Consider the following 24,719-nt stretch of genomic DNA (forward strand, 5'->3'; position numbering starts at 1 on the left):
ACAGGATATTATTTCTTCAGATTTTGGAGCTCACTGCTGCATCATTAATAATTACTCTAGCCCACATCCTAGTGAAATGTCCAGGGAACTTAAAACTTATCGAGCTCCCTACAGGTTCAGTTCCCTAAGTCCTCTGAAGAGTCCGCTACTGCCCCCTTGGGAGCCTCAGGTGAGGGTACAAACCATGGCCACCCGAGGGCGCACGCCCAGCACAGGTCACAGCAAGGAAGAAACAGCACTTACGGTCCTCCCTCCAGTCCCCAGGCGGCCACTGAACGCTGCCCACCTCCCACCAGGGCGAAGCCAAACACACATATCAAGTCACTGGGCATCTACTGGTAATCAAGTACTTTTCTGTGTCTTTACTCCTTTTACTACTTTACTCCAGTAAATATCTGAGGCTACCAAAGCATTTCCTCAAATGGTGAATTCTGACATCTCTGAAAGAGAAATTTGAAATAATAAAAATGAAATTGTAAGTGTTAAGAGCACGAACTCCATAGTCAGGCTCCACAGTCAGTAGCTGGTAAACTAAAAATGAACAAATACTTGTTTTAATTAAATTGTACCCGGCTTTAGAAGGCAGAGTGCTTATTTGGGGGAGGAGGGAGAGCAAATCTAACTTACTATTTTGTGTTTTTTTCCACCAACAGGATTGCAGACAACAGACTTAACTGAATTCTCTGATTCTATGTTTAATATAATAGAATTTTACAATCAAGCTAGCACCCACATACTTAAAAGTCACAGATGTTTTCGTCTGTTTCATAAATATCTAAGAATCACTTAATTTAAACATGTCAAGGAAGTGGTCAAGGGAAGAAGGCCAAAATACGAAGCCTAAATGCTTTCAACTAACGTGGGAACTCTAGTCATTTACGCGCCAAGGTGTCAGAATCAAGTTTATGTCATAAACATTACTAACCCTCACAGTGTGCACATTAAAATCTGGGTGAATTTAATTTCTATAATATTTTCTAATAAACAAATTTTTGCACTTATAATGAATAAATAAAAATTAAAATCGTACCCCACAAATGTCAAGGTACAATAGCAAGTAAAGGAACTGCACTGGGTAGACAAATGCAGTTGAGACTGGGGAAACAGGAAGGGACCGGGCTCCCAAAGTCTAGAGCTAATAAGAAGGTCCCAGGAGCCCACTTTTCTTCTAGAAAATATCCACACCAACCTAGAAACATCAGGGGAACTCTATGATATATCAAGTTTAAAGGTCTCCTAGACGATCTCAGGCAAGACGAAGTCCTGTATCCCTTTAACGTGAATCTCTGATGTAACCTCAGGAGGTTAAAGACCCTTCGAGCTTCCCTAAGGTGCCAGAGAGCTCTGTGAGATGACACACCTCTCCCACTGGGCATCAGACACCTCCTCCAGAGGAAAACAGCTGGTGAGATGGTCCACCCCAGGAGAAACACTGATCCGGAGAAACAGGAGTAAAACAATGTTACATTTGGGAAACACTCCAGAGGAGGAGAGGTGTCAGGCAAAGCAAAAACAAATGCAAATCTTTGTGAAATGCAGCTGAAACCAACGACACCAGGCCCTCTAAACCTCCCTGAAATACAGGAGTGAGCCGCACTGGGGATGGACTCCAGACAGATTCTGGAGATCATTCAGAACACATTAAAATTGTAATCTGAATACAGAATGTATCCAATGTGATCCTTACACTAGGAGATTCTTCACTGATTAAGTCTATGGAACAGATGTTCGTCTGTCAAATAAACAACAGAAGATGCTTACCTCTCTTTTCTTGGCTTCATTTGTGCTGTACTTGGGAAAGAGGTAGGAAAAGATATTTCCACAGCAACAGGCAACATGTACCAAGGGCCCTTCTTTCCCTAAACTCAAACCTGATGCCACAGCCAGTACTAATGTGATGGTTTTAATCATTAAAGTCCATTTTCCCAAGTAGCCTCTGATGATGAATCCACTCAAAATAGTTTTAATCTACAAAGGAAAGATCAAGGCAGCTTAATTTCCTTTAAGAAACATGAGACCTTAACTAATAGATTACTCTCGTTTTACTCACCCTGCAAATTTTGGTGGACAATGGAAAGATTCACAATTCATTTTCTGAAAGCTTGAACTGTTATGCTCTATGTAATAAACCTGTAACGTATTCTAATTCTCTTCCCCAGCAAGGACAGAAGGCAACCCTATCTCATGAAGAAAACTAAAATACCAGGCCATGTTAAGGGGCTACAGACTTCAATGCAAGGGGTATAATTACATAACCAGCAAATGGTAAAGTGGGATATTTCTGTTACAGACATATAATAAAGTTAGATACATTTCAGACATTCTGTGTCAGAAATAAAGATATTTTGCCTTTAAAGATATTGTGCCTTCTCAGAGTACTGTAGTAATGTGTAATATTTTCCTTTATATTAAGAAGGATGAGTGACAACTGCTGAATACTACACAGCATTGCTCCTTATTAAAGATATTCTTAATTAATACAGCTTTAAAATCACTAAAATTGTTTTTAAAAGCAATGCACTAGAAAGAGCTAGTAACTTATTTGAGACAGAAAAATAAAAAGGGAAACGAAAAGAAATAAGTTCACATCATGTTCAATCCTAAGTATATTCTTCTTTAAGTCACTGTTGATAAAAAATAAAACCCAGAAGTTTGTACTATGGACCCACTATGATCAAATATTTATTTTAAAGTACAAAAGGGTTATAAATGTTATCTGCCAAATTCAAGGATTATTAACTTATCTAATTAAAAGATAGTTATAAAAAGAAAATGAACGTAATCAAATCCAGTTCATATGAGCAAAACATCAACTAAGTCACCAAAGAACTTGAGGCTGCAAGATACTTTCCAGGTTCTTGGTGTTTAGCTCAGGGCTGATATTCGTTTAGTCATGTGCGAAATTAGTGGTGAGGAAAAAAATCAACCTCCACAACAAACAATGAAATGAGTATGGGGAAGAATTTCTTTCAACGATGTCTACTATCAGCTGACATTTAAAAAATTTCCTTTTTCATATTACAGACAAACCACTTCCCCAGAAAAACCACTACTTTCCCCCCCTACAGGCAAAAAGATAAGTATCACAACTGCAAAATGGTGATGACACTAAACACTGCATGGCTTACCTCTGGAATCCCAGAGCCACAGGCATACGGAGCAAACACCTTCACCAGGGAAACGGCAAGAAAGGCGAAACTCAAGGCCCAGAAGATGTACATTATGTAGTTCATGATGTACGAACCAGGACCCTAAGAAACAAACAGTTCAATAGCATGAACTTAATTTACGGACACCACTAATTCAAGTGCTTGCCACCTAAGCAGCTTGGGTAAAACTTGTAGAAGGCTCCTGGTTTACTGCCACGATAATAAAAGCTTTACATGAACGAAATATTTAAGTAGAGTCTAAAAACATACTTGTATACGTACCAAGGAGACCATCTATTTAATATTTTTCCTAGCTTCTTCCTGATCCTCAAAGTCTTGTTGCCAAGAATCTCGGCTGCACTTCAATCTCCGCCAACCCACAAACCACTTTTTGGAAACAGTTGGTGAAGACAAAACTACCTTCACACTCAGATTTCATTTTGCTGCGATTCTCCTGAAGATTAAGTGAGAAACAGCATACTGCCCATCTCACCAGCAGATATATTCTTTTCAGTGCTAAAATTCAGCTATGACAAAATTTAAAGAACATCTCCATATCTTACCATGTAACCATGTATCTATATATAAAATATAATATTCTAACTTCTGAAATGTTCTTTATAGAACATCAATGACAGTAAAATACTCATTTAAAAACTGTCATGCCACAAAGAAAAATCTAGGCATTTCTGCAAGATATCTCCAGTTAGAAGCCTTATTTTCACTAAAATTTTTGATAATTCATACTTCCGAAACCACTGTGATGTATTATGTTAATAGGCACTTTGCGGTTACACAGCTCCTACTGCACTTCTTTTCTACAATAAGAAATACGTTTTACGTCATAACCCAGCAGATGTGTATGTGGCTATGCAGTTAATAGAAGAGCCTCTTGAAACAGTGCCTACATTTTACTCACGGCAACGTATTCTCATAGTTTCCGTTCTATCCTATTACATTTCTTTCTTTATTTTCCTTCAATGCAGCTGCAGTCATCTAACATATGATTAATTCTATAATTAAATGAATTGGAGACTCATTTCACAGTATCAATTATTAATTCACTTTGAGACAAAGCAAGACTCACCTCCGCTTGCCCTATGATTAATTCCGCCCAGGTTTTCCACTGTGGACATTTATCCCTCTCCTCAAATGTGGTTTCATTAGACCCCCAGCAACACTGTTCGTGGTTGTACCACAGCGCACTAAGGCAGATGCCCTCCTTGAGGTCAGTCATCCAGTCGGCGGCGATGTCTATTAAACCAGCCAATGCCCCTGGAAAAAATGTTGGAGGGGGTGAAAACAGGCAGTCCATTTCTGGGGAGCCCAGAACTATCAGGTTAAAAGGGTCAAGGAAAGCTGGGGACTCCCTACAAATAAAGCGTCATAAAGGGAATACTACACAAATTTAAGATTTCAAATCGTATTAGAAATAAGTTTCTATTACTTTTTTAAAAGTGTAAATAGCTATTCTTTAAAATAAAACTGTTATTCTTTGCTTGAAATTAAAACTACTTACATCATTAAAATTCACTGTGATTTTTAAAATGTGTCGGAATCTTCCAAAGACAATCACCTGGCAGGAGGGGCTCATCTCAGGTTGTGAAGTCATAGTTTTTACTAGTGTCTTTTAATCTGAAACCTAATCCGTAGATTTACAAAGGATCTCAAGCTCATTAAAATGGAATATCCGTTAGAATTAGTGAAACTCATGGCATTAATGAATTACTGTGACAGACTATCAGGTTTTTTTTTTTTTTTCTTTTAACAGAAAATCAAATATACCAAGATCATCTTACTGACAGAGTACAGAGAATACACAGATTTATGGTCAAAATCTAGGTCCTTCTCATATAAAAAGATCAATGGGTCACATAAACAGTGGCCAGCCAATAAGGGTATCAGATTGCCTCTACTCTACACAAATTTTAACTTTCCCTTGTGTTCTTCAGGACAGAATCTTCCACAGTGGAAGCTGAAAGTCAGTAAAACAGCCCTTCGTGTTTGTTTTCACATCTTCAACTGCTATGAAAGTCTCACCCAGAGGGCCTCTGGGCGCGGTGCAGCCCACACGGAGCTTAAGTGTGGGCTCTGACCGTGGCCTGCTGACTCTCTAGCTACATGACCTCGGTCAAGTCGCTTAAGCTCTCTGCGCTTAGTCCCCTCGGCTGTTAAGACTCAGACCATAGGACTGCCATGAGGTTTACACACATGTAAAGCTTCTGGAACAGTGTATGACACACAGGAAGCACTCAATAAATATTAGCTATTTACTGTGATGTTAACATTAAAATATACCTCACTGATCATCTGGTCCAAACCATGTGTTTTACAGATAAAGAAACAGAGCGAGAAAGGTCAGGCCAGTTGGATAGACACGTACGCTGACAGAGCCAAGGCTAGAACTCTGCGACTCCTGCCTCCTAGTCTTATATTTAAGAAGATTTTTTTGAAGGAAAGAAACAAATGCTTCTGAAAATCGAAAAGTACCTGAAAAAAAACTGCAAGAAGGAGGGGAGAACTGTTTATTATCCTGTTAACCAAAAAAGGGTTACATTAAAAATTTTCTTTACCTGATGCCAATCCTGTTAGTGTTACTACTAGCCATCCTGACCACGCATCATACAAACTTTTTGTCATTTCCCATGCTGATTCTTTCTTTTTGCTGTTGATCTGAAATTAGAAATGTTTATGCTTCATTTTCCAAACTACGAACAGAAGCCAGAGTTCTAGAATCTAACAATTTTCTCAGTTACTATACATGGAACAGTACTTTCTAAACTAAATAATGGGCTAAGTGAGTTTGGGGCAGAATCACGAGGTCAGACACCTGTGACCCAGATGACAAGCATTTACCCAGAAATCCGTATTTTTAACAAGAACCACAGGATGAGAGCAAAGGGGTACACAAACCACATAAAGCCTGACACAGACTGTTTTAAACTGAATCAATCTTAGCTGGTATACATCTTTTATATTAACAGAAATAAGACATTATAGCTTGAAATGTCTGCCATTCCCTGCTCATTCTCTGCTTCTAGCAGTTAAGTGGAACATAACAGTCTTTAAAAGGTAAGGTCAGTGAGGAAACAGTACTATGCCCATAAATGCAGTACAAAGCAGTCATGTGAATAGAGGGGCTGCCAAAATGTGTAGGCCTGTAACATGCGGGAAAGGAGCGCTCCAATCCCAGGGGAAGGGTCCCATCACCGTGTAAGGCAGAAACGTCCTCTACAAATACAGAGCAGGAGGTAAGATTCGCAGGATGGCAACAGATTTGATTTCTAGATCTCACTCTAAGACACAAGAGGGCAAGTCTCTCCTCTCTTCCTAAGAAATGATCCCTAACTTGCCCAAACCTCTTCTGTCCTCCTACCACGGCTGCTTCACAGAGCCACATTCTTGGGCCAGGACTTCAGTGCCCCTTCATCCCACGGGAGGACCACAGCCGGAACTCAATGATCTGGCCTATTTCAAACATGTGCTCTATTTTAAGCCACAAGGCTCCATTCAAAAGACTCAGTAAGTTCTAAATTGAATGCGGCAACTTTTTTCCTTCTATATTATAAGCAACCAATCACAGATATTAACCATTCTTTAGCATCGAAGGTAGGTCATTCCTTTCAAAAACAATAAACCTCATGTTGCTTCTTCCTCTAAGAATAACTGTAATGTTTAATGAGATATAACATTAAGTAAAAATTTGAAAATCATCTAAATGTTCATCAATATAGTACTGGTTAAATAAATTGCAGTACATCTATGTCATGAAAAACCTCTGTGGCCATTAAAAAAGAATGAGATAAATGCAGTATCATTTGGGGGAGAAAGGCAAGGTGTAAGTGTGTATAGGATGCTACCATTTATCTAAGAAAAATAAATAAATATATATGCTTGCATTTCAAAAAATAAAGGGACAAAACATAACATTGAAAGTGTGAATCATTACCTGTAAGAGGAGGAAGGCAGTAAGTTGGGAGGCGCAGGGACTATAAAAGAAAGTAATTTGTATGTGTAACCCTAGTGGGTGAAACACTAAGGACAAAAAGTATCGTAAAAAGAGAGAACACTAAAACTCTTCAGTAAGCATATTGCTGGCGAGAGTGTTGGTAGCATAGTTCTGAAATAACACATCTGCTGTGTGTGTGTTGTGAGGAGAATCAATGCATGTGATGCTGAGATTCTGGGCTTGGCTGAAAGGAGATACAGGTTTAAGGACTACAAGTCAAATGAAAGCCCTACAGCATTGAATTTAAATTAGAAGGTTCCTCTAAACTTAAAGAGGCTAGAAACAATGGCCACCCTGCAAGCAGTAAGAGCCTCCAGCGCTCAGGCTGCCTGTGTACCATTTTCCTTCAAAGGAACCAGAGCTCCTTGGAGAGGTCCAGGTTCGGTGCAGGAAACGTGTAACATGAGCCAGGATTATCTTGTCTTCCCAGAATACATCAAAGTCTACAAAGCACGGGCCAAAGGACTCACACACCAACCTAAATAAGTTGCCACTGGTCAGAAATGGAATAACATGGGCATCAATAAGGATAATAATTGTGATGATTAAAACACATCAAATATGTTTAGACCCATGAAGATACAGAAACAGCAACCAAACAAGCAAACCAAAACCTCACTGGTCAACTATGAGGATGCTAGGGAGCCATGAGGTGTCAAACCTCCTCCCTTCTCTGTACAACCCAAACTTGAGGGAATCCAGGTAACTGGTGTGGGAAGGTTCTCTTTATAGAAAAAGTCAAGCTAATAAATAAAAATGGAATGAGAATTAGATTGCTACCATCCTGCGAAACACTGACATAAATATTTGAAATGATATAATGCTGAATTTGCTTCAAAATAAGCTGGGGGTGGGGGGCGGGCAGCTTCCCTGATGGCGCAGTGGTTGAGAGTCCGCCTGCCGATGCAGGGGACACGGGTTCGTGCTCCCGTCCGGGAAGATCCCACCTGCCGCAGAGCAGCGGGGCCCATGAGCCGTGGCCACTGAGCCTGCGCGTCCGGAGCCTGTGCTCCGCAACGGGAGTGGCCACAACAGTCAGAGGCCCGTGTACCGCAAAAAAATAAACATAAGCTGGGGTAGGAGGGCTACAAGGATAATTAAAAGTTTAGGGGAAAAAGGAATTAGATAGCTATACGCACTAATATAGAAACTTTTCTTTTTTTTTAATTTGATGCTTTAAGAACAACAGTAAGAACATCTACGTGTAGAACTTCCCAGCTTTAACAGAGTTTTATGCTTATATAAGCATATATTAAAGCACTGAAAATGATATTTGACTTACTTAGAAAGAGATGATTGATGTGAATAGCTAGGACACTCACTGACTACTTCACTTATTGTTATATTATTTGAAATGTTTTCAAGGACCATGGACTACTTTCATAACCAGAGAAAAAAAGGGATGTGTTGTGGTTTTAGTTTCAGTTTTCTCTACAATTTTATAAACACGGTATCTATGGACCCTTTCCTACCCCTCACTTGAGAACACACTTAAACCCTCCCTGAATATGTCAGTGACTCTAAAGTAATATAATTCCAAGTATAACTGTGTTTACCTAACAATCACACAAGGTAAGGAATTTATAGTGTGTGTGATTTAGGCACACTGGATTAAAACAGTGGTTCTCGGGGGCTTCCCTGGTGGCGCAGTAGTTAAGAATCCACCTGCCAATGCAAGGGACATGGGTTCGAGCCCTGGCCAGGGAAGATACCACGTACCGCGGAGCAACTAAGCCCGTGCACCACAACTACTGAGCCTGTGCTCTAGAGCCTGTGAGCCACAACTACTGAGCCCACGTGCCACAACTACTGAAGCCTGAGCACCTAGAGCCCATGCTCCGCAACAAGAGAAGCCACCGCAATGAGAAGCCCGCACACCTCAACGAAGAGTAGCCCCCGCTCGCGACAACTAGAGAAAGCCTGCGCGCAGCAACAAAGACCCAGCACAGCCAAAAATTAAAATTAACATTAAAAAAAATTAAAAAAAAAAAAAAACAGTGGTTCTCATGGTGTGGCCCAGACACCCTGTGTGTCCCTGAGACCTTTTCTCAAGGGTCTTCATGGTCAAAGCTATTTTCATAGTAATATTAAAACACGATGTGCCTTTTTCACCATGTTGATGCTTTCACTGACAACGCAAAAGTGATAACATAACTGCTGGGTCCTCAGCAGAGTCAAGGTGGTGGCATCCAAACACCCTGGCAGTCATCACATTCTTCACGGCCACTTAGAGCTAAAAGGTAAGTTAAGGGCCAGTTTCACTTTGAAACGTCTTTGAGGAAGCAGTAAAAAGTATTGCGCCCAGTCTACTGAGGCTTCCTAACATTGCGTGTGGTGACGGAAGTATACACACAGCACTTCTGATGCACGCTGAAGCCGGAGGCCAGGCCTTGAGGAAAAGCACCTGTGCGATCTACCTGAGCTGCAAAATAAACCACTTCCATGGAACACCCATATTACTTGAAAGAAAACCACCAAGGTTTTTCAGACTTGGAAATTTGACAGGTATTTTTCTCAAAAATGAACCAAGTAAGCCTGTCATTTCAAGTAAAATGTGTATTTGTTTCCAATGATAGAATCTGAGCTTTCAAGTAAAAATGAATGTTAGAAAACTTGTAGCCATCACTATAAGAATGACAGATCCCAGTCCTTAAAGACTTTTCTGAGGAGATCAGTGTTGATATTAACAAATGTGCCTTTTTTGATATTGTATAATGATATGGTGTAATGAAAGTGTCAACTATTGAAAGAACTGCATGAATCAATGAATCACTATTTTTTTCTTTCTTTTTTTTTTAATTTTTAATTTTTTACTATTTTTCAAAGGATCATGGCATAATATTACAAAATCATCCATTCAAAGTTCAACAGGAACCAAGAGACTTTAATGTAATAGGAGACAAAAAGTTCATTGACGCAGTTTCAGATTACACAGTGCATCTAACCTTTAAGAAACTACCACTTGTCACTGTCACTGTCATGCCGTATCAAAGAATATTCACAATGATCTGAAAAGGTTATTAAAATACTCCTGGCTTTTCCAACTACACATCTGTGTGAGGCTGGATTTTCTTCACGTACTTCAATCAAAACATATCACAACAGATTGCAGCAGCAGATATGAGAAACCAGCAGTTTTCAGTAAACCAGACAACAATGAATGAATGATTTATAAAGATGTAATACAATGTCACTCTCTCATTAAATATTTTTTATTTTGGAAAATAGTTATTTTTCATAAAAATATGTTTTGTATGTTAACATGTAATGGGTTTGTTATTGTTACTTTTAAATGAATTAATATTTTTGAAATTTCTCAGTTTTAGTATCTAATATGGTATTACCTCTTATTTTCAGTTACACTCCATTTATAATGTTCCCAGAAAAGGTAAATATTGACTGATGAAGCTCAGAAGCAGTACTTTTCATAAACAATATAATCTAAGTCCAACTTTAGGTTTAATACACATATATACATTATTATGAAAGGTAATACCTAATTTGTACAAGCCATTATTTCATTTACAAGTAACTTTCAGAGCTCAAATTTGCAAACGGCCTTTTAGAATTTGGAATTTTATTTTCAAGAGATTTTTTTTTCTCTTTTAAAATTATTTTTGGATTACACTGTATCAGTAAGGCACAGTCGACAACAAAAAGTTAACGTAAGTTGTAGTTTTTAGCAAAAGCCATTCTTTTTTTGATTAGTGATTCATTACAACATTCAATATGCCCTATACAGGACTCAATTTGAGAAATATCTCAGAATTTAAAACCAAGAAAGGAGATAAAAGAAAACAGCAAAACCCCGGGAAACTATCTCCCCAGTAAGCTGCTTCTTTTTCCAACAACTGAAATTATGTAATACGTCTCCTCTTTTGCCGTAGCTGCTGTGCTGCTCAAAGCCAGATATCATGCTGACTGCTACATCTTGAACTTGGCTTCCTCCTCCCTCAATTCACATGCCGCGTTTTCCCTTTCCTTCCTGCTTTGTCTTACTATACTTCTTTGATTTTAAGCTACTTCAAATCCTTTCCAGAAAGACATGGGATATAAATAAGCGTTTAAAAAATTACACAGAGAAAAAACATATTACTTATAAAATGTAGGAATTTACTTGAGTGTACTTTTAGTGTATAACATATTTTGGCAGGCCAAGGTCACACATTACTAAATGATCTGAATTTGCACTGTGATTTTAAAGATTACTGGAAACACTCACCCGTCTATGCCTTTCCCTGTCTTTACATCTCTCCCGCACCCAATCGATGGTGTGGAAATCGTCATAGGTACCCACACCGGGGATGGGTTCATCCAGAAGGTCCAGCAGGTGGGTGGAACTGCTGATGCTGCCTCCGTTTGTCATTGTGTAATGAGTTCCTACAAAGCAAAAAGGGGACAATGAGTGTGTTCTATGAGACACAATGGTGAACTATGCTGCCTCCTCAGCAGTTCATTAGGGATTCATAAAGAAATAGTTATCACTCGAAATAATTACACTAAAACAGAGGAAGGAAAGCATTAGAAAAATTCATCTGAGACTTGGAAATAGGCAAAAAGACTATGGCATGTCCTTTCCCACTCACACACTTCCCCCTAAATCAGCTTTGTCATCAAGCTGGTTCCCTCATTAGAGTTAAATAAATATTTGACAAGTGTCCACTATGTAACAGACTTGAAGGTACAAGGAAGGAGACAGAGACAATTCACAAAAAATAAAAACTGGCTATTAAATTTGAAAAGAAGTTCAATCTAACACAGAAAAAGAAATGCAGATAAAACCTACAATAGCATTTTCCTCTATCAGATTGGTAAAGATTAAAAAAGCTGGCTAACGCACTGAGTTGGCAAAGTTATGGGGAAAAGAGGGCCTGCCACAAAAGCATTAGTTTCAGTATAAACTTGTATAACCTCTTTGGGCAGGCAAAGCTACACAGACACTCTCCAACCCAGCGGCCATATATCTAGGAATTCTTCCTGCACTTATCCTTGTACAAGTCCATAAATCATGCACAGTGTGGGGAGAACATCTTACTAGTGCTCCAGAAAGTAGGCAAAAACAAATGCCAGATGCTTATGATCTAAAAGAGGGGTCAGCAAAAGAGCCAGAGAGCATATCTTTTAGGCTTTGGAGGCCGTATAGTCAGAACTACTCAACTTTGCCACGGTAGCACAAAAGAAGGCATAGACAATATATAAATGAATGAATATGGCTGTGTTTCAATAATAGTTTATCTACAGGTGAAGAGCGAGATCTGACCCCTGACCCTATTTTCAAGTGCAGATCAGCATGTTTAATTTGAAAATCATTTAGTAAAATTTATTTTGGTTTAAAAGTTACGCTTACATGTATATTTAAATACAGAGAAAACAGTATGAAGAGATATGAAACAACATGTTAATAATGGTTACCTCTGACAAGTAGATTTGTTAGAAAAGCAGAGAATGAACTTTGTCTGCATAACCCTTGTAGGTATATAAATATACCTATCAATATCAATGAAAATTACTTTTCTAAATAAACACACACACTATTAATAGGGATGTGAATGGGACTGAGAATAAAGGAATCCTAATGGATCTAACAATTAGGTAAGTGAAAAGAGCAACAAACTGCTACCAAAAGGCCCAGATGCTAGCCTTAGACAGCTAAGTCACTTTGGACAACTCATCTTCAAATATTAAGCATCTCAATGATATATGTTATATATCATTTTGTTATACCTTATAACAAAGATGTATAAGCAAAGAAGCATTTGGAATTTTTCTAAAGCCCTAACAATTTAGAAGAGCTGGTACATAATTTCAAACAGGTGATCTTAGCATAAGTGATTACAGATTACATCTTCAAATTAGGTAGCAGTAATATAGATTTTATGCCAAAAATAATCATCTAAAAGTGTATCATTTTAATAAAAATGTACTAACTGATATAGACTATAAGGACTGGCACTACACTAATGTCTAAACAAACACTATAAAAAGAAACCCAAGAAAGCCGTTTATTTTATTCTGTGGCTTTTAAGGAATGGAGCAAAATTTCCAGACCACTCTTGCAGTCTGATGGTTTAAACTGACTTGTTCTCTTTCGTTCACAAAGACACTATCATAAACGTTAAGTCATTCACCAAAGGATCACGTGGCAAAGCCAGAATCTGAACTGCCCCTCTCGCTATAAACAGCGCCTAGATTAGAGCAGGAGAGGGTCTTGAAGCAGTGGGGCGGTGGGAGGGAAAGACACACACAGCCACCACGCCAAGACAGGGACTCATTTTGTTACTGTTCAGACAGAAACCAAACAGACGTCACTGTGGGTTGCAAGCTCTGTTTCTTGATCATTCAAAGAGGCGGTATTAGGAACAAGCATTAACACAAAAAGGGTTAGTATTTCAAACAATGTAATAAGTACTGAATATTGTACTAATAAACTTAATGTCTCTTCACTTCTACCAGATAGAACAGAGTTCTCTCTTACCTCGCCATTTAATACATTTGTGCTTGCCTTGGAAAGGTGTAAAACTTCTAAAAGGAGAGGAGTGTACTGATTTCAGTGTTTTGGCAGAAGCCCTCCGGGAATAAATAATTCACCATTTTGGCTGAGGGTTTAAAGGCCCAAGCCCTGCAATGGCCCATGCTTGCTTATGTGAAACATATGCTCTAAACCTTCCTCTTCAGCCTTTACATACACACTAGCTCTTTCTTCCTCCCTCTATCCTGACTTTATTTACTAATTTCCACTTTGTGAAAGCTAACTGAAAGGCCACAAATTTTCTTAAGAAGAAGCGACAGGAGAGTAAAAATAATAAGAGCATGTATAATATCTTGACGAATTTCAGAAATCTGACTCCGCTTTCTGTACGATAATACTAAAATTGGTCGTTGTGAGGATGGATTTTGGAGGGAAGCACCGAAGCCTCTATACCATTCAGGAAGACTTCTGGGGGGCTCTGCCTAAAACGCATAATCAGCACTACAAATCCGAGCTGAGGGAAATTCTGCAAGATAAATGGCTTGCGTTCTTCAACAATGTCAAAGTCACGAAAGACAAAGCATGACTGAGGAGCGGCTCTAGATTCAAGGAGACCAAAGAGACAGCCACAGAACATGACCTGTGCGCTGGACGAGCACAGCAGGTCTGGGACAGACATGTTTGCGCTTCTGTATTAAAGGACACAGGGCAACAAGCAGCAAATCTGAAAACAGCCCGTAGCTCTAATAACAGTACTGTATCAATGTCAATTTTCTGAGTTTGAAAACTGTACTTAGCTATACATAAGCTATATATCCTTCCATAAGGAAATACACACTGAAGTATTTAGAGGTTAAAGCGTATCACGTCTGCATCTTACCCTTATAGAGTTCAGGAAAAAATTACGTGGTAATTATATGCACCACATACATATAAATAGCCATATAGATTATGTGTTACACAGAAAACAGTAGATATAACAGCAAGAGAAAGAACAAGACACAGGATGAACAAATGTGGTAAAATGTTAACATTTCAGGAATCTGGGTGAAGGGTATATGGGATTCTCTGCACTATTTTTCAACATCTCTAAGTCTGAAATTAAAAGAAAAAAATTTTTTAAGTCTACTGTGATATATTCTGCAAACTTGAAACTTTTCCCCTATCTGCCCTTATCTGGGTAGAGGTGAAGAGACATGAACTACTGATCTTTTATTATTATCTTCTATGAAAAATCAAAAGCAAAATTTCTATAGCACCTAACAAGCATGCACACAATATGTCACCAGCCCCAGGATGAGAATTCCCAACCGTCTGCACCATGCGGGTACTAAGCAAACACAGAGTGTATCCCCCCAACAGGCTTCTGAGCTAGGGAGGGGCGGGGAGAGAGCACTATGCCTAATGCCGGAGGCAGCACCACACATACATCCACAGAAGCCCTGTGTCTTGCCTCAGTGACTTTCAAATCATTAGTCTGGAGCAACTATCCTGACATCTAACTTACATAACTACACAGTAATTCAAAAGTCCTGAAAGTCAGATATAAAGTACTCAACTTTTTAAACCAGAGGACCCTGTGCACCAATGATCTATGTTTTGGGACTCTTATGTGTGTCCCTTGGAATTTCTGGGGCTGCCACTGCACATTTTTGGGTAGGAATTAGCCAGAGCAGTTTGTGGCCCCAACAGACTATTTGAAGTCAGTCTGTCCTCTCATGCCTATTTGCTTCTACCTGACACAGCAATGCTGTTTGAAAAAAGCGGAGTATGGGAGAAATGCTGATTGGTCTTGGTTTTGGGGGAGCCCAAAGAAACAGAGATTCACTGTTTCGCCTCTAAATCATTCCGAAAAGAGGTTTGAGTCTTTCTTGTGACTCTTGCTATCAAATCGGCTTAGAAAGTAACCAAGATGGATTTTGCTATGAAAGTAAAATAACACCCTTTTGCTAGTTGATTACAATATTTCTCTGGCTCTGATAAATATAATTAAAAGGAATCTCCCGGAAGAAAAAGGCAGACATTTCCTTTTTTTTCTTTTTTTGGCTGTGCCACGTGGCATGCGGGTTCTTAGTCCCCCCACCAGAGATAGAACCCATGCCCCCTGAAGTGGAAGCACGGAATCTTAAACACTGGACCACCAGGGAAGTCCCAAAACGCAGACATTTCAATCTGGCTTTAACCTCTCTCCTTTCATCCTGTTTCTTACTGGGTTATTATTAACAAATGAAAGATATATCATATTGAATGCAAAATCAATTAACATATTTTTTATGTTTAAAGTCTGCTTTGGACTTCTCTGGTGGCGCAGGGGTTAAGAATCCGCCTCCAATGCAGGGGACACAGGTTTGAGCCCTGGTCCGGGAGGATCCCACATGCCGCAGAGCATGAAGCCCGTGCGCCACAACTACAGAGCCTGCGCTCTAGAACCCACGAGCCACAACTACTGAGCCCACATGCCACAACTACTGCAGCCCGCACGCCTAGAGCCCGTGCTCCGCAACAAGAGAAGCCACTGCAACGAGAAGCCCACGCATCACAACGAAGAGCAGCCCCTGCTCACCGCAACTAGAGAAAGCCTGCGTGCAGCAATAAATAAATAAATAAATTTATTTTTTTAAAAAGTCTGCTTTACTATTGCTAAATAAAATTCAAGAATCAGCTGACTATTAAAAAAAAAGGATTCACACTTTTACGTTAGTATGTGTGTGACATCGTTACATGCATTTTCTTTTATAGTTTGTTCTGCCAAACGTGGAAATCTGAATAGTACAAAGAAGGAGAAAAGGAAATACTTTCTGTCCTATTCTAAACTGGGGAGGGAACATTCATTTCTAACAGGATCACAGAAATGCCTATATATCCCACAGTACGAGTAATTTTAAAGGTATTATGTTTCCTAACAATAACAATGGTTTTTAAATGTTCCTAATTATCATTTCTTTGTGTATAGTTCACTACAACCTAGATTCGTTTAAAGTTTAACTTACATATGATAAAATGAGATGAACACAAATAAATTATATTTGTGTGTTAATAAAATTCTTAGAAGCAACTGTGTAAGTTATCCAGCTTCCCCTCTCCACTTCACCTTATGCATGAATGTAGCACATACCTTGCAGGTAATGCCACAAGCACAAATCAAAGTTCTCTCATACGTGGGACTTCCCTGGTGGTCCAGCAGTTAAGACTCCGTGCTCCCGGACTTCCCTGGTGGTGCAGTGGTTGAGAATCCGCCTGCCAATGCAGGGCACACGGGTTCGACCCCTGGTCCTGGAGGATCCCACATGCTACAGAGCAAAGCAGCCCCCGCTCGCCGCAACTAGAGAAAGCCCGTGCGCAGCAGTGAAAACCCAATGCAGCCAAAAATAAATAAAATAAAATAAAATAATTTATTAAAAAAAAAATAAAAAGACTCCGCGCTCCCAATGCAGGGGGCCTGGGTTCGATCCCTGCTCAGGGAACTAAGATCCCACATGCCACAACTACTGAGCCTGCACGCCACAACGAAGAGCCCACGTGCTGCAACAATAAATAAATAAATAATAAATTTTAAAGTTCTCTCATATGTTAAGCGCATCTCTCTTTCTTTCCTAAAATATTATTTTAAGGGTTGGTTAATTAGAAAATTATAACATGACTTTCCTAAAGCTGTTCTCTGTCCAGAAGACAAAGAGGTCGACAGGATGAAATAAAGGGGTGAGGCCGCACTTCCCCGACAAGGCCTCTCTTTGCCTCAGTAAAAACTCTTGTTATAGGTGCATGAACACAAAATGACATGATTTACTTGGACCTCCCATTTCTCAAAGCATGTGCAGTTCTCACTGATCTATCTGTGGAGACAGTAGCAGAGACGCACCAGGACACCTTTTGGAAATACTACTCATCAGGTTCCTTATCCGACACGATCTCCTCATCCTCTCCACACGTGTTCCCCACCAATTCCCGAAACATCCACCACCACAGGGAAAGAAACACACAGCAGAACACAGAAAACAACATTCAGCACTGTGGCTTCTTTCACTGTGGGAAAAAAAGTTAATAACAAGAAAAAGATTAAAAATTTAAAAATTAATTGGAAAAGAGGATGACTAGGTACACGTATGTTCATTGTATATACTGTTTTTAATGCAAACTAACCTAAATGATACAGTACATCACAACAGTTATAGTAGTCTGAAGTCCTTTGAAAATGATATGCATATGCATTTAATGACATGAGATGGTTTTTAGAAAGTATGTTGAGTAATGAAAATATGCTAAAAGCTTATAAATAAATGTGGCTAACTAGATCTTATCTTTTTTTCTTGTATAAAATATTAAAAGCTGAAACCAGTTGCCAGTTTAACTATTTTAAACTCTCTTGTTTACTCAATTCCCTCTCCTTGCTTCTCCCACAAACCTTATGTAACTGTGTAGAATTGCTTCTTCATCTGTTCTTTTTTCAATCCAAGGCTTATTGCAGAAACTCTTTTTTACTTAAAACATTTTGAAACCCAGAAACCCACTGCTTACAACTCAAAGGTATTGGCTTTTAAGACTTTGCCTTTTACATGGGTTTCAAAAGCCTGAGTTGGAAACTCAGCCCCTGCTCGCTGCAACTAGAGAAAGCCCACACAGCAACAGAGACCCAATGCAGCCAATAAATAAATAAATAAGTAAATATATTAAAAAAGGAAATACCATTAAAAAATAAAATAAAATGTATGCCCAATGACCAACCTTTCCATAAAATGGACTTCATATAATTTAAATACCACCAACAATATTTCATAGTTCAAATATCACTAACACTAAAATATCAATACCTCAGCAAGTAGGAAAATTTATCCAATGAGCTGTAACTGGTTTGCAGCTTTCTTGCAAAAATAACTTTATTGATAAGAGGACTTTTTGCCTTGTTTATTTTTTCCCCAGACACAAAAGCATACCTATGTAAACACAACTTTATTATTTATTAACATCTATAATCTAAACAAAGAGTTTTTAAATTATCTGTCAGAAATTTTTAAATTGTTATTTATTTTGTTTTGGTTTTGGGTTTTGTACTGAAGTATGGTTGATTTACAATGTTACGTTAGTTTCAGGTGTACAGCAAAGTGATTCAGTTATACATATATATCTATTCTTTTCCAGATTCTTTTCCCTTATAGGTTATTACAAAATATTGAGTAGGGCTTCCCTGGTGGACTCCTCATTTATTCCCCCTGCTTTCCCCCCTTTGGTAACCATAAGTTTGTTTTCTGTGTCTGTGGGTATATTACTGTTTTGTATATAAGTTCATTTGTATCACATTTTTTTTTAGATTCCACATATAAGCAATATCATGTATTTGTCTTTCTTTGTCCAGTATGCTTCACTTAATATGATAATCTCTAGGTCCATCCATGTTGCTGAAAATGGCATTATTTCATTTTTTATGGCTGAGTAATATTCCATTGTGTATATGTGTGTGTGTGTGTGTATATATATATATATATACACCACATCTTCATTATCCATTCATCCATCAATGGACATTTAGGTTGCTTCCATGTCTTGGCTATGGTAAATAGTGCTGCTATGAACACTGGGGTGCATGTATCTTTTCAAATTATGGTTTTCTCCAGATATATGTCCAGGAATGGGATTGCAGGATCATATGGTAGCTCTATTTTTAGTTTTTTAAGGACCCTCCATACTGTTCTCCATAGTGGCTGCACCAATTTACATTCCCACCAACAGTGTAGGAGGGTTCCTTTTTCTCCACACCCTCTCCAGAATTTATTATTTGTAGATGTTTTAATGATGGCCATTCTGAGCATTGTGAGGTGATACGTCACTGTAGATTTGATTTGCATTTCTTTAATAATTAGCGATATAGAGCATCTTTTCATGTGCTTTTTGTCTATCTGTATGTCTTCTTTGGAGAAATGTCTGCCTATTTTCTGAATAGGTTGTGGGTTTTTTTGATATTGAACTGTATGAGCTGTTTGTATATTTTGGAGATTAATCCCTTGTCAGTCACATTGTTTGCAAATATTTTCTCCCATTCTGTAGGTTTCCTTTTCATTTTGTTTATGGTCTCCTTGGCTGTGCTAAAGCTTTTAAGTTTAATTAGGTCCCATTTGTTTATTTTTATTTTCATTACTCTAGGAGACAGATCCAAAAAGATACTGTTATGATATATGTCAGAGTGTTCTGCCTATGTTTTCCTCTAGAAGTTTTAGAGTATTTGGTCTTACATTTAGGTCTTTAATCCATTTTGAGTTTACTTTTGTGTATGGTGTTACAGAATGTTCTAATTTCATTTTTTTACATGTAGCTGTCCAGTTTTCCCAGCACAACTTACTGAAGAGACTGTCTTTTCTCCACTGTATATTCTTGCATCCTTTGTTGTTAATTGACCATAAGTGCATGGGTTTATTTCTGGGCTTTCCATCCTGTTCCACTGATCTATATGTCTGTTTTTCTACCAGGACCATACTGTTTTGATTACTGTAGCTTTGTAGTATGGTTTGAACTCAGGGAGCCTGATTCCTCCAGCTCCATCTTTCTTTCTAAAGACTGCTTTGGCTATTCGGGGGTCTTCTGTACTTCCATACAAATTTTAACATTGGTAATTTGATAGGGATTGCACTGAATCTATAGATTGCCTTGGGTAGTATAGTCATTTTGACAATACTGATTCATCCAATCCAAGAACATGGTGTATTTTTCCATCTGTTTATGTTGTCTTCAGTTTCTTTCACCAGCCTCTTACAGTTTTCAGAGCACAGGTCTTTTGCCTCCCTAGATAAGTTTACTCGGAGGTATTTTATTCTTTTTGATGCGATGGTAAATGGGACTGTTTCCTTAATTTCTCTTTCTGATCTTTTGTTGTTAGTGTACAGAAATGCAACAGATTTCTGCGTATTAATTTTACATCCTGCAACTTTACCGAATTCTTTAATGAGCTCTAGTAGTTTTCTGGTTATATTATTATTTAAAGAAATATTTTCATCAATGGGAAAAGAATAGGATCTTCAACAAACGATGCTGGGACAATGGGCTAGCTATATGTAAAAGAATGAAGTTGGACCCTACCTACCTCACACCATACATGAAAATTAACTCAAAATGGATCACAGACCCAAATGTAAGGGCTAAAATTATTAAACCCTTAAAAGGAAACAGAGGAGTAAATCCTTTTGACCTTGGGTGAGGCAATGGTTTTGCAGATAAAACACCAAAGCACAGGTGGCAAAAGAAAAAACAGATAAAGCAGACTACATCAGAATTAAGATAATCGTTCCCACCTAGAGGCCAGACACTGTGTGTAATACTAACAATAAAAGAACTAACATGTATTGAGTGCTTACTGTGTGCTAGACATTGTTCTCAGCACTTTACATATATATTAGCTCATTTAATCCTCACAACCACCCCAGGAGATAGGTATTACGATCTCCATTTTACAAATTAGAAAAGGCAGGCACAGAGAGTTAAGAGATATGCCCAGGGCCATATAGTAAGTAGTGGAACATGGATTCAAACTCAAGTAGTTTGATTCCAAAGGCATTTCTTACCACTCTGAGTACTGCCTAAAAATAGCTTCACGGTTTGTTTGCTTGTTGCTCTGCAAGTAGGTTAAGACTGTTGATGCTGCCTTCTCCCAAAACACCTACTACACACATGCACTGAGCACTCATACAATTAACACAACTCGACCCTTCACCATCACCAGCCCTTTCTGCCTTTGGCCCCAGACCACAAGTCTGCTGCACAAGCTGTCACTGGCACTGCTTTGGTACCAGCACTCACATCCCTGTGCTTCAGCAGAGGTCAGTGACAATTACACATCCCACTCTCATCCTCAGGTTGTTCCAAACTCATCTCAGGCACAGGAAGCAGAGCCAACTGCCCCTCCAGGGGTTTACTTAGAAACTGGTTTTCAAACTTTTTTAACGGTGGCCCACAGCAAGAAATATTTCTCACTGACACAGTATACAGATAGGCACCTAAGTAAAACCAAAGTTTAGCATATTTACTATTTGGCATATACTCTGGTATTTTTACTTTCTGTTTCCTTCCTTCCTCTTTTTTTTCTTTTTTTAAATATTTGTCACAACCCAACATGCTGAAACCTGTAATTTGACAAACAATGAACTAGAGAAATACAGACATTAATGAAATTATCTGCTTTCCCACAAATAAAAACCTTTATATTCCCACCCACTAGGCCTCAATATATATTTGCTGAACTGAGCTACAAAAAAATAATACTTAATTGTTACACCTTAGAGTGAACTAATTTATTAGTAAATTTCACCATCACACTTCTTCCGTAGTCTAAGTCTTTTCTCAAAGGGGAATATCCAAATAATAGCTCTACATGCAAAAGTAGGTATATATTTGTTTACTAAGACTATTGCTTATTACCGCTGGGGTCAATCTCAAAAGATTTGAGAGCAGTGATCCCTGCCGTTTAAGCTCATAGGCAGATTACTGTGCTATCACACACACATAAAACATATATGCCTTTATTTTAAATTATGGAATAAGGCAGGCAGAAATCTAAAGTTCTGCATATTCCCTGACAGCCCAGTTTCAGCTGTGTATTAAGAGCAGGAAGTCTAGTCCCCAGTGGATTTTCTCTTCCCTCTGTGACCCTATTGATAAGGAATGGTCACCCTGGTGAGGGAGGGGAAAGTGAGTGTTGTAAGTTGATAGTGGAAGTCCCAGAGTGTCAGCAGATTTCCAAATGGAAGATTAAGTGTAACAGCACAGTGCTGGTACTTAGGAGGTGGTCAACGGGACATCTGCTGGATAAATTAAGTATTTACTCTTTAAATTTGTTCTGCCATTCACAGTCATACTTAACTGCCACCTAGTTAAATGGCAAAGCCTTGCAAATTAAAACCAAATGGCAAAGAAGTTGACAGAAGATACAGGACCAGTAAGTAGCAATGCTAAATTACCCAACTCACTGTTTCCTTCTCTGTTCTACTGACACCCCAAAATAAAAAGCCACATTCTTAGGTAGGGATGATAAAGTGGGTATTAAGACATCTGTATAACTGGAAACAAGTTCCATGTTCATTTATTATCTCTGCACATAAGATGATCTGCAGATTACATGAAAAAAAAGATTCATGGAATTTGCTCTCTTAAATGGCGGAGGGAATAAATTGACAAACTAAGGCAAATCCATCTTTGATCTAGTTAAGGTTGTAAAGAACTACCAAAAAACTATGAATTAAACATCTGTTTATTAAAAAACAAAAAACTTTAAAATACAGTTTAAGCCACCAGTCTCCTGTGGCCTCGTGTCAGCACGAAACAGAGACCTGAATGCTGGGAAAACAGCCAAAATCACAAGCTTAATCTATGTGTCAAGAGACCTGCTCACGTTTTGATATCTTGAAACACAAAGCATTTTTAACTTACAACAAGCCATGAGATGGTATAAAATTAATCATACTAAAAATGTCAGCTAATTTTAGAAAATAGAGCTAGAGATAGTAATATGAAACACATTTAATTGAAGATTTTAAATTCATATACTGTGGGCAAAATAAATCTAAAGACAGGCTTTGTTTTATACTATTATTTTAGAATACAAAGACTTTTTGACATCAGATGAATTAATTTGTAAGAAGAGATTTAATTTTCTAGTTGGCTAGAAGATTAAAGGTAAGAGAAGTACAATAAGGACTCGAATCCTAAAATAATTTTACAAAGAATCTACAGAATGTCCCTGTGGCAATAAGAATCTAACACCTAGCTTTTCAAATAACGTGCAAAAAATGCTAACTACTGATACTTTCAGGAGGGAATAAAAATGAACAAATTCATCTATTATAATAGGAAGAAAAAAGCTTTACTTAAATATATGTCTGAGCTAATGGATGTCAAGAAATGATTTCAGGTAGAAGCTTTAAAAAACAAAACATAAAAAAAAACCTTGGGAATTCCCTGGTGGTCCAGTGGTTAGGACTCAGCGCTTTCACTGCTCTGGGCCCGGGTTCATTCCCTGGTCAGAGAACTAAGAACCCGCAAGCTGCTCGGCGCAGCAAAAAAAATTTTTAAATAAATTAAAAAAAAAAACCTCAAACTTTATTTCAGAAAGAAAGCCACACCTCTTGTGGTCTAAGACCAGTATTAGTCTAGCATTCAAGTTCCTCTGGGATCTGGCACTCTTCTACCTTCCTAAAGGACCCCTTTAGCCGACCCAGTGACACAACAAAACTAATCAGGGAACAACATACTAGGCACTTGGTCCCATCAGAGCACTTACTAGCCTATCCTCCCCACCAGGGACGCGTATCAAATCCCCTGTGGACGTGGAAACTCGGCCGACTTTGATAACACTTGTCAAAAGAAGAGTGGTCTCCACCCCCCCACCCCCCCAAAACAGACTCACAGAACATGCAGTCTGTACCATTCACGAGAAATTAGCTTCCTTGGGGTTTTGTTTGTTTGTCTGTAAACCTGGGAAGCCTTCTTTACGCTCCTACCAGACTGCACATGCCAAGTTATCACAGGGACATACACAGTGCAAAGCAGTGTGTCTCCACGATCAGACTATGAGTCTCATCATCTGCACCGAATCCTGACGTTTCTTGAACATTTCTTTTTTTTTCTTTTTTTTTTTTTTTTTGCGGTCCACGGGCCTCTCACTATTGTGGCCTCTCCCGTTGCTCCCCCGTTGCGGAGCACAGGCTCCGGACACGCAGGCTCAGCGGCCATGGCTCACGGGCCCAGCCGCTCCGCAGCATGTGGGATCTTCCCGGACCGGGGCACGAGCCCGTCTCCCCTGCATCGGCAGGCGGACTCTCAACCACTGCGCCACCAGGGAAGCCCCTTGAACATTTCTTTATCTCAGTCTTGTCAACAGGAAAATGGGGATTATAACCGTTCCTACTTCACAGTCTGTGACAGGGATTAAAATAATTTGTTACACATCAATGAGCTGACACACGTAAAGCACTTATTAGAACAGTGTAGGTATTAACTTTTATTAATATCACCATTACTACTCCCACCAGTTCTCCACAGCACCTGAGAGTGCCTTATACACACAAGAGAGCTCAACACAAACTTCAAAGGAAACAATATGCAAATAATGCTA

General features: G+C 38.8%; 1 protein-coding gene across 5 annotated transcripts in view; it reads right to left on the reverse strand.

Moving 5' to 3' along the window:
* Window positions 1-24,719, reverse strand: part of CLCN3 (Cl-/H+ antiporter 3) — an 83,308-nt gene that overhangs the window by 20,921 nt on the left and 37,668 nt on the right. For all 5 annotated transcript variants that reach the window (XM_024750507.1, XM_024750510.1, XM_024750508.1 and 2 more), the window contains 5 exons: window positions 11,381-11,538; window positions 5,723-5,822; window positions 4,237-4,424; window positions 3,129-3,251; window positions 1,762-1,968 (listed from right to left, as the gene is read on the reverse strand). In XM_024750507.1, the coding sequence (XP_024606275.1) occupies window positions 1,762-1,968; window positions 3,129-3,251; window positions 4,237-4,424; window positions 5,723-5,822; window positions 11,381-11,538 (776 nt within the window). The remainder of the gene's footprint in view (window positions 1-1,761; window positions 1,969-3,128; window positions 3,252-4,236; window positions 4,425-5,722; window positions 5,823-11,380; window positions 11,539-24,719) is intronic.

This window comes from Neophocaena asiaeorientalis, unplaced genomic scaffold (genome assembly GCF_003031525.2).
Source record: "Neophocaena asiaeorientalis asiaeorientalis breed wild unplaced genomic scaffold, Neophocaena_asiaeorientalis_V1.1 scaffold180, whole genome shotgun sequence".
In the NCBI taxonomy this organism is placed as follows: domain Eukaryota; kingdom Metazoa; phylum Chordata; class Mammalia; order Artiodactyla; family Phocoenidae; genus Neophocaena; species Neophocaena asiaeorientalis.